This window comes from Sinohyriopsis cumingii, chromosome 3 (assembly GCF_028554795.1).
Source record: "Sinohyriopsis cumingii isolate HCF-2022 chromosome 3, ASM2855479v2, whole genome shotgun sequence".
Classification (NCBI taxonomy): Eukaryota; Metazoa; Mollusca; class Bivalvia; order Unionida; family Unionidae; genus Sinohyriopsis; species Sinohyriopsis cumingii.
This window is the reverse complement of record NC_142963.1, coordinates 12,426,280-12,441,040: the sequence shown is the minus strand read 5'-3', so window position 1 is coordinate 12,441,040 and position 14,761 is coordinate 12,426,280. Positions and strand designations below refer to the sequence as shown.

The following is a 14,761-nucleotide window of genomic DNA, read 5'->3' as shown; positions in this document are numbered from 1 at the left end:
GGTTGTGTATCATGATATATGGCATATTGTAACTAAGGTTTTGTATCATGATATATGGCATATTGTAACTAAGGTTTTGTATCATGATATATGGCATATTGTAACTAAGGTTTTGTATCATGATACATATCATTTTGTAACTAAGGTTGTGTATCATGATACATATCATTTTGTAACTAAGGTTGTGTATCATGATATATGGCATATTGTAACAAAGGTTGTGTATCATGATATATATCATTTTGTAACTAAGGTTGTGTATCATGATACATATCATTTTGTAACTAAGGTTGTGTATCATGATACATATCATTTTGTAACTAAGGTTGTGTATCATGATATATGGCATATTGTAACTAAGGTTTTGTATCATGATACATATCATTTTGTAACTAAGGTTTTGTATCATGATACATATCATTTTGTAACTAAGGTTGTGTATAATGATACATAGCATATTGTAACTAATGTTGTGTATCATGATACATTGCATATTGTAACTAAGGTTGTGTGTCTTATGATACATGGCATATTGTAACAGTTGTGTGTCATGATACATGGCATATTGTAACTAAGGTTGTGTATCATGATACATGGTATATTTTATCTAAGGTTTTCTTCATGATACATGGCATATTGTAACTAAGGTTGTGTTTCATGATACATGGCATAAGTCTGTTGTTTCATCCCTAGTGTATAGTTCCAGCCGCAAAAGCAGCGATTTTAGGACCAGTGTTTTATTTTGAGTAAAATTCTTCCTTTTTAAGAACTAAATCAGTTTGGACCAAGTAGCACAATGGCATGTTAAGCTACAAGGCAATTAGAATCAGTTCAAGTTTGTGCAAAATGGGTCCAGGAGGCTAAAGTCTGAACTCTCCATCCCCCATTACACACTAGAAGTAAAGATTATACTCTGTCAATGCCACCAACATTTACACACACTAGAAGTGTAAATTTTATCTCTGTGCATGCAACCCCCCTCTTGCATGTACTAGAAGTAAAAAAAATTTAGCTGTGCATGCCATGATAAAATAGTCCATCCTAAACAAGGTCCATTAGACATTTTACCAATTTCCTTTTGATTTCCAAAGATTCATTTAAGAGAAATGACAAGTTATTTTTTGGCTAGCCCTATCACAAGATGGTCACACACTTCTTAAGTCAAATGAATTAAAAGTCTGACAGTTAATTATTTTAGCACTGTTAAAAGTTTTGCACAAAAAAATGTGCAGTATAGTTTTGACAGTTGGCCATGTTACATTAAGAATATAGTCAGGGCCGGCGCTACCATATAGGCAAACTAGGCAGCTGCCTAGGGTGCTGATTTCAGGGGGCGCATTTTTAATTTTTTTTTATTGTTTATAAATTTTGAAACATATTTTCCTGGGGGTGGGGGGTGGGGGCGCCAGAATCTAACCTTGCCTAGGGCGTCAGATAGTATGGCCAGGTTTGGCGCCGGCCCTGAATATAGTGTTACTGTGTAGTATAGTTTTGACAGTTGGTCATCTTACATTATGAATATAGTGTTATTGTTTAGTAGTTTTGACAGTTGGCCATGTTACATTATGAATATAGTGTTACTGTGTAGTAGTTTTGACAGTTGGCCATGTTACATTATGAACATAGTGTTACTGTGTAGTAGTTTTGACAGTTGGCCATGTTTCATTATGAATATAGTGTTCCTGTTTAGTAGTTTTGACAGTTGGCCATGTTACATTATGAATACAGTGTTACTGTTTAGCATGAATACATTTTGTACCATTTAGTTTCACAAAATTTACAGAATTATGTTGATTTGTACAATTTTGTGATTGATGCTTTTTTTGCTGAATTTCAGGTGATGAAGGGGATAACTTCTATGTCATTGACAGTGGTGAAGTCGATGTAAGTTTATCAAGTTTTGTTCTAATCCACTAAATTGATGAAAGTACATGATAGTATTTTTTAAATGAAAATGTATTGAATTGTGTAATATGTAGTGTATTCAAAATTTAATAGATCAATCCAAATATTTCAAAATGAAATGATGGATGATATGAAAGCAACTCAAAAATGAAAAGCAGACCATGCAGCATGAGCACTCTGAAATGATATTTTTTGGAGTGACAAGGACATCATTTTTTTTAACTGATAAAATGATAATTTTTGGGGTGGCATGGACATCGGTTTTGACTGGGAAAATGTATCTTATATGGGGAAACATTTCACTTCTTTAAATTTTTATGAATTTAGTCAACATGTCAGATTTAGCATAAATTGCCAAACTTTAACATACAAATGTTTCGTAAAAAGTAATTTGCCAAAACTACACAGTACAGAAATTGCCTGTTATATTATGTTATTGTATATTTTTTAATACACTGACTGTTAGGTAGAATGTATTACACTGCTGTCCATCTGTTCATTTCCATGCAATAATGAGTTCTCCACCATTGAAAGCCACCAGATTTTGTGGATGGCTTTTACATGGTGCTAAGAATAACATTCAACATTTTGGGATTGATTGGTGATAAAGTAAAAATGTTTCGGACCGAAAAAGTTTGGTTTCCACACAATAACTCTTGTTATCCTGTATCTACAATTAAGAAATTTTACAGATACTGTGAAAAGAGTTTGTGGAAAGCTTGCACTTAAGGTATGGAGAAGTTTCTTGATTTGGGCATAAAAATCTCAAAGGTCAAAGGTCAAAGTCATTGTTCTATACTGATGTACCAACCGTACAGAAGAATCACTGTGATATACTGATGTACCAACCGTACAGAAGAATCACTGTGATATACTGATGCACCAACTGTACAGAAGAATCACTGTGATATACTGATGTACCAACCATACAGAAGAATCACTGTGATATACTGATGTACCAACCGTACAGAAGAATCACTGTGATATAATCTTGGAATGTCTTGAAATAAATTCACAGTAACCCCAATACAGCTATGTATCCAGGTGTCCTTAAATGAATTCTCAGTATTTCTGTGACAGCTATTAAATATGCAACTACATTTTGAGCACTGTAATTCCAGCAAATGATTTAATTAAATAAATGAATTTCTCTTAATAGAACTCTTCCAAGACTGATAGTACTACTAAGAATGCCAAATTCTCTGAAATGACTATATTTTAATACAGAATACCAGTACGCATTATGTAGGATAAGAGGCTTTCAATAATCATCTTGGTTTATCAAAATCACTCTAAACATGTCAGCTGTTCTAACACCTAGCAATGATAAATAGGTCAGCTTGGCCTTTCATAAGAACTTGTGTCCTTGTCAGATCAGATATTTTTTTGTAATAACAGTACGACTCAACCTTGGAGCTTAATGAAGCAACATACTTGATTCATGACTCATCTTTAAAGTACACCCTATGATCCTAGGATATTAATGTTGAAAATGCTACTAACTACCTGACCCTTACAAATACTATTATTATGTTAATAATGCACATAATATAAATATACATAACATCAGTAAAATAATTAAAACTTAATATAAAGTTATAGTGCAGGTGGGAGTTGTGGTTATAGTAGTGGACTTCTTACTTAATTCCAACAAAAGAAAGACTTTTGCTTCAGTCTGGATTTAAATTCACAAACTAATTTTATTACTGGGGCAATTTCTGTATTGTATTCCAATATATCTCTTGCATCTTAATAGTAGAACATGAAAAGCCCATTGGGGGCAGTTTCTGTTGTTGTATTCCAGTATAGCTCTTGCATCTTCATAGTAGACTGAAAATTTGATTAGATGAATATTAGTAAAGTATAACAACACTTTTCATAATTCCACCTTTAATGGAACGTGTATAATTTAAAAACTTTTTAAAGAATGGAATTTTATAAAACTAAAATTATTTACTCTACAAATTCTACATGAAAAATGTTAATGCTGTTTAACTTCAGGTATATGTGAATGGAGAGCATGTAACGACGATTGGAGAGGGGGGAAGTTTCGGAGAACTGGCTCTTATCTACGGCACCCCAAGGGCAGCCACTGTCAAGGTAACACTCTAGAAATTTATTAACTTTACAGAATTTGTGTGGGAAAAAGGAATGAATTCATTTGTTGGAATAACGTGAAATCTTTCAGCAAAGGACATTCAATGAAGTATATTGAAGTCACTTATTCAGAGATGTTATCAGGAAGCGCTGTTGCATGAATCTTGCAAAAATTTATTATGAATTCATGCTCTTGGGACATGTGAAAATGTACTTTGCACAGTAAACAATTTTATTTAACTATTTACCATTTTCCCTTAAAGTACTTATCATGACATAAGTCACATCAGTAGAGGTATCATTGCATTTCTTGTGACATCGATCATTTCTTTAGATACACAACTGCTTACACATCTGGCTTCTTCAGCTTGACAGGCTGTTAAACTAAATTTCATTGGCATATTGGGCTCTGAAACAAGAATTTTGTCATGAAGGAAATGCATGTTTAAAATATGGGCTATCCAGAAACCGAAAATGGCCAATTCCCAGCATGGTTCCTCTTAAGATGATGATTTCTTTTGGCAAATAATGAGTGTTCTTTTTTTCAGGTGATAATTTTTTTAATTTATGAAGTATATCAGAATTTTGGAGCTTTGAAAGTGTTAATGGAGATACCAGTGAGTGATCTTTGAGCTCAAAATTAGTTTTAAATACGAGTGCAATGTAATTTTCTGGAAAAATAAATGGCATGCCAATCAACCCTTCTTTCAGATTTAAAAAGAAATTAAAACTAGAAAAGGCAGAATACTAATTAAGATTCAGAGAGTTTAAATGTAGCCTGCAAAACTCTATAAGGATTAACAGAAACTAACTAAATAATAACAAGAAAATGAAGTTAAGAATTAAGGATATTTATATGATCAGAATATCACAGTCTGAACAAGCAGACTATGGCACTGACTTTAAGACCAAATACAGCATTATGGAACAGATGGTAAATCTGGCATAGTATTCAGTAAAGCACTGATTCAACAAAGTGAAACTTGGGCAAGACCTCTGTTAGTGTTAAATCTTGTTTTAGAGCAAAAGTATCGAGAAGATACTGAGCTGTGGAAAAATGTAAATAACAATCATAAAGAACAGTTCCTTGTCTTGGTCATGCTGGCTAAGCTAGCTGTGTATATGTCCCTTGAGACAGTAGACTATGAAAGGGGGTTCTTAGCACAAAGCAATATTCATACACAGATAGGGAATGGATTAAGCTCAAATAAAAAAACTGATTAATGCTCATACAGCTAGTTGAAGCATCATTTAAAGATTTAGATTTCAGTAGAGCTCTAACAGTGGTGAAGGAAGAAAAAGAGAGATGGATATTGAACTATAGCCATTTCTTCCTCCCCTTTATTTTGTTGACAAGGAGGGTAGTTTCCCCCCTTTCAATAAAATCATGGGGAACCATTTTAAGTCCTAATGGTCATAGACCAGAAATACTTATGGGACGGCCTTTTGTCAGCTGTCATCCATTCCTAATAGTCATAGACAAGAAATGCTTATGGGATGGTCTTTTGTCAGCTGTCATCAATTATCATTGCCACTCCTAATAAACTACTTGGTTATACATTTTCCCCATGATCTAGTGGTCCTTCTCAGTCATCCAGCATGTTGTAGCCATATTTAATATTTTTTATTGCTGCTCCTTCTGGTTGGATGGTCCTGTCAACTTGATGTTTCACAAAAAGACTTCTTACATCTAGTTGGTCCTAAAGAAAGGTGATGCCAATCTGAGATCCAATCTAGTTGGTCCTAAAGAAAAGTGATGCCAATCTGAGATCCAATCTAGTTGGTCCTAAAGAAAAGTGATGCCAATCTGAGATCCAATCTAGTTGGTCCTAAAGAAAAGTGATGCCAATCTGACATCCAATCTAGTTGGTCCTAAAGAAAAGTGATGCCAATCTGACATCCAATCTAGTTGGTCCTAAAGAAAAGGGATGCCAGTCTGAGATCCAATCTAGTTGGTCCTAAAGAAAAGGGATGCCAATCTGAGATCCAATAGTACTGCCATGGCAGGCATCTTGAAAATCTTGTTTTTGCAATTTCTGAATGGATGACCATATCAGAATAAAGTTTTCACCAGAATTGTGATACCTCATTGGTCCTAAATGAAAAAGATGTCCATCTAACATTCATTGTGGCCACCATGATGACTATCTTGAAAATCTTGTTACCACTACTCAGAATGGATGACCACATCAACATTGGTTTTTAACCCAAAGGCATCTTGCGATATTCAGTTGGTCCTAAACAAAAATGAAGTAGTCTTGCATCCAATACGGCTGTGCCATCTTGAAAATCTTGTTACCACTACTCAGAATGGATGACCACATCAACATCGGTTTTTAACCCAAAGGCATCTTGCAATATTCAGTTGGTCCTAAACAAAAATGAAGTAGTCTTGCATCCAATACGGCTGTGCCATCTTGAAAATCATATTATAGTTGGTCCTAAATGAAAATGGTACATGGAATTTTCATCCAGTATGTCTGTGCCACAGCAACTATTGTGAAAATCATGTCATTTTTACTCCTTCTGAATGGATGGTAAGATTTATATTGGGTAAAAGACTTTTTATGATGTCTAGTTGCTTCTAAATGAAAATGTTGCTGATTGTGCAGCCAATATGGCCACCACAGTGGCTAATTTTAAAATCTTGTTATCACTCAAGAATATCAGAGATTGTTTTAACACTCGGCAGCTAAAGAGAAAAAATGGTATTATCATCAGTATGTCAGAATTCTTTTTGGTCAGTCGATGATGTGTACCATAGATGTATTCTTATTTTTGGTCAGTCGATGATCTGTACCGTAGATGTATTCTTATTTTTGGTCAGTCGATGATCTTTATCGTAGATGTATTCTTATTTTTGGTCAGTCATTGATCTGTACCGTAGATTTATTCTTATTTTTGGTCAGTCGATGATCTGTACTGTAGATATATTCTTATTTTTGGTCAGTCGATGATCTGTACCTTAGATGTATTCTTATTTTTGAATGGTGTGGTTTCTATGAACCAAAAATTGAAAGACCAAACAAACAATAGTACCCCTGGTTTTGATCCACACATTTTAATATATTGATAAAAATGTAATGCTCACAAAACCATAAAATTGCGTATGTTATGAAGGTAATGACTTCACAGGATCCTTTTGAAAACTTTTGTAATGTCTACCTGTATGTGTATGTATTGGTTATTTCCTGTCTCAATAAGCAAAACACAGTATCCTCCATTTTTACTGTACACCTGTACTTGTATGTTTGTTATTGTCTGTATCAGTAACCAGAATGCAGCATCCTGAAAGTCCACCTGTACTAGTATGTATCTGTTATTCTCATGGATCAGTAACAAAAACACAGCACCCTCCTGTAAGCTTTTGTACTGTCCACCTGTACCAGTATGTATCTGTTATTCTCATGGATCAGCAACAAAAACACAGCACCCTCCTGTAAGCTTTTGTACTGTCCACCTGTACCAGTATGTATCTGTTATTCTCATGGATCAGTAACAAAAACACAGCACCCACCTGTAAGCTTTTGTACTGTCCACCTGTACTAGTATGTATCTGTTATTCTCATGGATCAGTAACAAAAACACAGCACCCTCCTGTAAGCTTTTGTACTGTCCACCTGTACCAGTATGTATCTGTTATTCTCATGGATCAGCAACAAAAACACAGCACCCTCCTGTAAGCTTTTGTACTGTCCACCTGTACTAGTATGTATCTGTTATTCTCATGGATCAGTAATAAAAACACAGCACCCTCCTGTAAGCTTTTGTACTGTCCACCTGTACTAGTATGTATCTGTTATTCTCATGGATCAGTAACAAAAACACAGCACCCTCCTGTAAGCTTTTGTACTGTCCACCTGTACTAGTATGTATCTGTTATTCTCATGGATCAGTAATAAAAACACAGCACCCTCCTGTAAGCTTTTGTACTGTCCACCTGTACTAGTATGTATCTGTTATTCTCATGGATCAGCAACAAAAACACAGCACCCTCCTGTAAGCTTTTGTACTGTCCACCTGTACTAGTATGTATCTGTTATTCTCATGGATCAGTAATAAAAACACAGCACCCTCCTGTAAGCTTTTGTACTGTCCACCTGTACCAGTATGTATGTTATTCTCATGGATCAGCAACAAAAACACAGCACCCTCCTGTAAGCTTTTGTACTGTCCACCTGTACCAGTATGTATCTGTTATTCTCATGGATCAGTAACAAAAACACAGCACCCTCCTGTAAGCTTTTGTACTGTCCACCTGTACCAGTATGTATCTGTTATTCTCATGGATCAGCAACAAAAACACAGCACCCTCCTGTAAGCTTTTGTACCGTCCACCTGTACTAGTATGTATGTTATTGCCTTTGTCAGTAACCAAAACACAGTATCTTCCTTTTGTACTGTTCATCAGTATTGTTATATATCTACTATTGCCTGTATCAATAACCAGAATACATCCTCCTCCAGCAAGCATTTCTATTGTCTACATAAAAGTGCAATTTTTTTTTCCCTGTATGAATTACCAAGACATATTTTCCCAATCCTCCTCCAAGCTTATCTACTGTCTGCCTGTGTTTGTATGCATCTGTGAATTTCTGTCTCAGTATCTCAAAGTACTTAATTTTATACAAGTGTTACCACTTTGTAGTCATAAACTAAGTAACGAAAAGAAGCAAAACTTTAAAAAAAAGTTATTATCAAAGTTACCAAATTAAAAATTTTAGAGGAACTTTCAGTAATACGAACTGAATCCAAAATAATCCAATAAAAAGTTCTACACAAGTCAAGAAGAGTCAAATGTTCCAAATTAATTCCAGATCCTTGAACATACTTGGTCTGCCAACAGTCCTGATATATCACGACGACATTCTCCATAACTTCTTTGAATAAATAGACAATAGTCTTTGGATAAATTCACTATAGTCCCAGAAAAATATTTTATTATTATATGCTCGATTTTTTCTCCATTAACTTGACATTATCAGAATCATGCAGTATTTTTCCATATTTTTTCATACTGTACGCCATGAACCAAACCAGCTGTCTCATCCATTTGAAATAGAGATGATAAAGTTAACTGAGTCACAAACGAACAAACGATGTCAGCAACAAATGTAAGAGATGCAGTTGTTGAAAATATCATTTTGATCATTCAAGTAGTTATTTAGGAGAAATATTTGTAACTTTTCTCAAATTGTGCTGTATGTATCAGCTATAAAAATAGCACGGAAAAGCATATTGAAGCCAAAGGCATATCTGTCAGAGACGTACCATTTTACCCGTCAGTCCGAAGACTATTTTAAAAAAAAGGTTTTGGTAGAAAACTAATAGCCTCAGAGACAATAAGCCAAGATGACAAAAAAGTATTATCTCCACTGGCTAAGTGGACTGTCACACAACAGCTGCTTTGCAATATTCCCACATAACTAATTTGATACAGTGTTTGGCTAGCGATAGAAGATATACACTGTATGATACAGGTCATAGCTATGGTCCCTCCAGTGAGCATGCAAGTGACTGGGCACAAATATGTCTTCTTCAACTGGTAATAAGAATGGTAATAAATACACTTAATTTATGCCTATTGAATTTCCTCAAAATGAAATTTCTTAGTTCTGCAAATCCAGATGACATGACTCATGTCATGAAAAACCTGATACACACTGAAATTATATGTAATTTTGAATATATTTCCAACTGAAATCACAGTCCCCTCACTGCATTGAGTTGACCCAATAAATCCAGTCCATCTTAAGCAGAAAAACAGAATTGAGTTGGATCAACAGATAAACAAAATCCATCCATTCCAGACCAACTGCAAAAGATTTTTCAATATGCATTCATTATAAATTTCAAGTTCAATTAGACTAAAACAAGAATTTTGAAGAAGAAAAAAACTAATGTCAAGCGTGCATCAAAGTTCAAAGGTTGTTGGGTGGCAGTATGTGTGTATTAATATTGTTATTGTGTATTGATGAATCTATGGTTGTGCATTTATTTTGAAATACAGCCTTAGGTAGGAAAATGAAATGAGTATATAATAAAAGGTTATTGTATTTTGTATGGGAAAATATTAACTAATTTTTTGGACTAATACTGCACTCCCAAAGGTTGTGCAGTATTATTAAAAGAAAACCCTCATTTATATTTTCCCTTGCATATGCAGTAACCTGTAAGTCTAATGAGCGCTTGTAATTTCATTGAATAATCCAAAGAAATGGTTCCTCTTAAATAATATCTAATTATACATTAAATACTTCTGCAGTCTCATATTACAACAAGAACATAAGAAATAAAAATAAATAAATTGTTCAGGTCCACTCATTTATATACAAGCATAATGGGTGAAAATGCATTTTGCTCCTACTTGCTACTTGACAATTTTGCTAATATAGCATATTGTAGAAGAACCCACCTGACCTAACCCATTCAGTGAGAAATAACTTAATTCTTCTAAGAACCCAAGTAACTGACCTGTCTAGTTGGAAACAACCCCAAGCTTTTAAACAGGTTTTATTATTTCTGTTATTTTTAATGATAGTAAAAACCTAAGTAAACACCTTTTTATAGATCCTACACAATTTATGCTCTAAATTTCTTAAATAGAGTTTTATACCTGTGTACAAAAATTAGCTGTCCATTACCTTGATTATAGATGACCATTACAATATACAGTCACAAACAAAAATTACACTTAGATACCAGGAGTTGCAAAAAGTATAGATGTACATAACAGTAAGTGAAGCCGGCCAATGTGGATATGTGAGAAAGCTTGCCAGTAGCTTCTCGAGGGTCGGTGGTTCTTTCCGGGGATTTTCCGGTTTCTTCCTCCACCATTAATACTGGCCGCCATGTATAGCCTATCGCGTGCTGAAAAATGGTGTTAAACCCTACAACAACAACAACAACAACAGTAAGTGAAGCAGAGTTTCTTTGCATTCATTCATATAAAATGACAGTAAATATTGACTTAAACATACCATGTGCACCATAAAATTTTGCTATCAGAAAGTTTGTATCTGTCCTTTGGGGATGGGTGGGGGTGACAAATATAATGTCTATTTTATGTTAGGAAACTTTCTGTATAAATCAGGGATTTTCAAAAATCTTTAATGGAACAAGTGTCATCTATGTAAAGGTGATTTCTTATGTAGCTTTCATTGTACTGATGAGGGTCCACTCTCATACTGGTGAGGGTCAGCCTTCATTGTACTGGTGTCTTCATTGTACAGATGAGGGTCCACTCTCATACTGGTGAGGGTCAGTCTTCATTGTACTTGTGTGGGTCAGTCTTTATTGTACTGGTGAGGGTCAGTCTTCATTGTACTGGTGTCTTCATTGTACTGATGAGGGTCCACTCTCATACTGGTGAGGGTCGGTCTTCATTGTACTGATGAGGGTCCACTCTCATACTGGTGAGGGTCAGTCTTCATTATACTAGTGTGGGTCAGCTTTCATTCTACTGATGAAGCTCAGCTTTCATTGTACTGGTGAAGGTTGGCTTTCATTGTACTGGTGAGGGTCAGTTTTTGTCATACTGGTAAGGGTTACCTTTCATAGTATTAGTCAGGGTTAGCTTTCATAACACTGGTCAGGGTTAGCTTTCATCACACTGGTCAGGGTTAGCTTTCATTACACTGGTCAGGGTTAGTTTTCATCACACTGGTCAGGGTTAGCTTTCATCACACTGGTCAGGGTTAGTTTTCATAACACTGGTCAGGGTTAGCTTTCATAACACTGGTCAGGGTCAGCTTTCATCACATTGGTCAGGGTTAGTTTTCATCACACTGGTCAGGGTTAGCTTTCATCACACTGGTCAGGGTTAGTTTTCATAACACTGGTCAGGGTTAGCTTTCATAACACTGGTCAGGGTCAGCTTTCATCACACTGGTCAGGGTCAGTTTTCATCACACTGGTCAGGGTTAGCTTTCGTCACACTGGTCAGGGTTAGCTTTCATGACACTGGTCAGGGTTAGCTTTCATCACACTGGTCAGGGTCAGTTTTTTATCATACTGGACAGGGTTAGCTTACATTGTATTGAATAGGGTCAACTTTCAGTTATGTGTATTTAATATGTATTGTTTGTTTGTTTTTTTTCTCCATCATTGTGTGCTATATTTTTAATCATATTGTGGACTTGACCTCATCCAAAATCAAGTTCACTGTGTTCCTGACTTGAGACACTGATTTTTTATATATTTTTAAACAATTAGTACACAGCTAATATTTGCTTTATGAGTGTGGGTTAAATATTAAGAACATCTCATTAGTGCACAAGTACTAGCATGAGTGCCATAAAAATGATTAATGAATGAGAGGTGCTGTTTATCACAAGTAACACAAATGGCCTTTTTGATTAGCAATGTTAATAAATGAGAGGTGTTATTTATCACATGTAACACAATTGGCCTTCTTGATTAGCAATGTTAATGAATGAGAGGTGCTATTTATCACATGCAACACAAATGGCCCTTTTGATTAGCAGTGTTAATGAATGAGAGATGCTATTTATCACATGTAACACAATTGGCATTCTTGATTAGCAATGTTAATGAATGAGAGGTGCTATTTATCACATGTAACACAATTGGCCTTCTTGATTAGCAATGTTAATGAATGAGAGGTGCTATTTATCACATGCAACACAAATGGCCTTCTTGATTAGCAATGTTAATGAATGAGAGGTGCTATTTATCACTTGTAACACAATTGGCCCTTTTGATTAGCAATGCTAATGAATGAGAGGTGCTATTTATCACTTGTAACACAACTGGCCCTTTTGATTTAGCACTGTTAATGAATAAGAGGTGCTATTGATCACTTGTAACACAAATGGCCTTTTTGATTAGCAATGTTAATGAATGAGAGGTGCTATTTATCACATGTAACACAATTGGCCCTTTTGATTAGCAATGTTAATGAACGAGAGGTGCTATTTATCACATGTAACAAAAATGACCTTCTTGATTTAGCAATGCTAATGAATGAGAGGTGCTATTTATCACTTGTAACACAAATGGCCTTCTTGATATAGCAATGTTAATGAATGAAAGGTGCTATTTATCACATGTAACACAAATGGCCTTCTTGATTTAGCAATGTTAATGAATGAGAGGTGCTATTTATCACTTGTAACACAAATGGCCTTCTTGATATAGCAGTGTTAATGAATGAAAGGTACTATTTATCACATGTAACACAGATGGCCCTTTTGATTAGCAATTACTTCTGTGCAGTTGAAGGAACTTAACAGACAATTAATACATGGATTTTAGTATTTATAATGCTTCATCCCTTTGTTGATAAATTGTGGATGAGTGGCAACAGATGTCTTTTTTTAGTGGTTTTTGTTGTATTTCATTGCAACAGAGTGTTTTATATCTTCAGTACTGTTTGGATTTAGTGGTTGCCATAAACATCAGCAAATTTATTTTCCCTTTCAAACAGGTGTTGCATGTTCAAAGTAATCATACACTTAAATAATAAAAGGATATAAATGGTGTGATATTTTGAGTTTTATATGTCCAACGTAAGTAGGAACATATTAGGCTGTGTCTGTCTGCCAGTCTGTCACCAATTTCATTTTTGATCAGTAATTCAAGTAGTCCACTATCCTCCATCAACAATTGCCAAATTTTGTGGATGAATTGGAATTGGGTTAGGGAATATATATTTATTTTTTGGGGGGTCCAAGGGTTATATGTCATAGTAACTGCAACTGAAAAAAAAAACATTATTTCTGCACAATAACTTGAGTTCACATTATCTACAGTTGCAAACCTTTGTGGGTGGGTTGCACTTGTGGTAAATAAGATGTCTATTGATTTGGGGTTTAAAGGTCAGAGGTCAAAATTACTGGTTGCAAGAATAAAGATGGTTCTGCACAATAACTTGAGTGTTCCACCATCCCCTGCTACCAAACTTTTTAAGTTGCTTGCCCTTTGGGTGAGGAACAATCCTGATGATTTTGGGGTCAAAAGATGAAAGCTCAACGTCATTGTGATTGAATGAAGAAAAATGGTTTCCATGCAATAACATTAGTTCTACATTGCATAACTGGAACAAAGTTTGTGGATGACTTACACTTAGGCTTTGTTAGGCTTTTTACTTACCCTATTGATTTCAGGGTAGCAAGATCAGTGGTCATGGTCATTTGATTGGAAGATATAAAAACCTTCATTTGCTATAAATCCAAATATATCTCATGGCCATATAACAATATAGCCAGAAAACCAAATTCCTTAAAAAAATTTTGCCATGTTTTATCAATAAACTTCTGATGTTAGTGTGTGATTTATCAACTCAGAACATAAATACTGAGGACTTTTTGGAAAATTATTTTGATTTCAACAATTTTCTGTAAAAAAGATCTGAATGAGTGTGTTACAGAAAAATGGTTTGCACATCATCATCATAGCTATGTCATTGATATTAGAAAAATTAACCGTCATTTAAGAAACGGGTTTTCTCTTATTATCAGTTGTCAGATGTCAAGGTTCACAGATTATTAAGAGAATTAAAAAATATTTATTTCTGTTTTTTTAGGCAAAAGGTGATGTTAAATTATGGGGCATTGACAGGGACAGTTACAGAAGAATACTTATGGTAAGTAATTCAAGAGAAAGATTTTTGTTGGTTTTAATGTCTTTTTTAACATTGGCTATATCAGACAGAGGAAAATGGAGACAAGTTCCTTTCTCAAAGACGAGTACTGCAACATCATTGGTAATGTTGTGATGTTACACATATCTAATGTAG

At 34.8% G+C, this 14,761-nt stretch overlaps 1 protein-coding gene across 2 annotated transcripts in view; it reads left to right on the top strand.

The window, feature by feature from the left end:
* Nucleotides 1-14,761, top strand: part of LOC149802465 (cAMP-dependent protein kinase regulatory subunit-like) — a 255,972-nt gene that overhangs the window by 169,565 nt on the left and 71,646 nt on the right. For both annotated transcript variants that reach the window (XR_016420033.1, XM_089951712.1), the window contains exons 5-7: nt 1,838-1,884; nt 3,907-4,005; nt 14,549-14,608. Coding sequence is in view for 1 of the 2 variants with exons in the window: in XM_089951712.1 (XP_089807838.1) it covers nt 1,838-1,884; nt 3,907-4,005; nt 14,549-14,608 (206 nt within the window). In the remaining variant the exon portion in view is untranslated. The remainder of the gene's footprint in view (nt 1-1,837; nt 1,885-3,906; nt 4,006-14,548; nt 14,609-14,761) is intronic.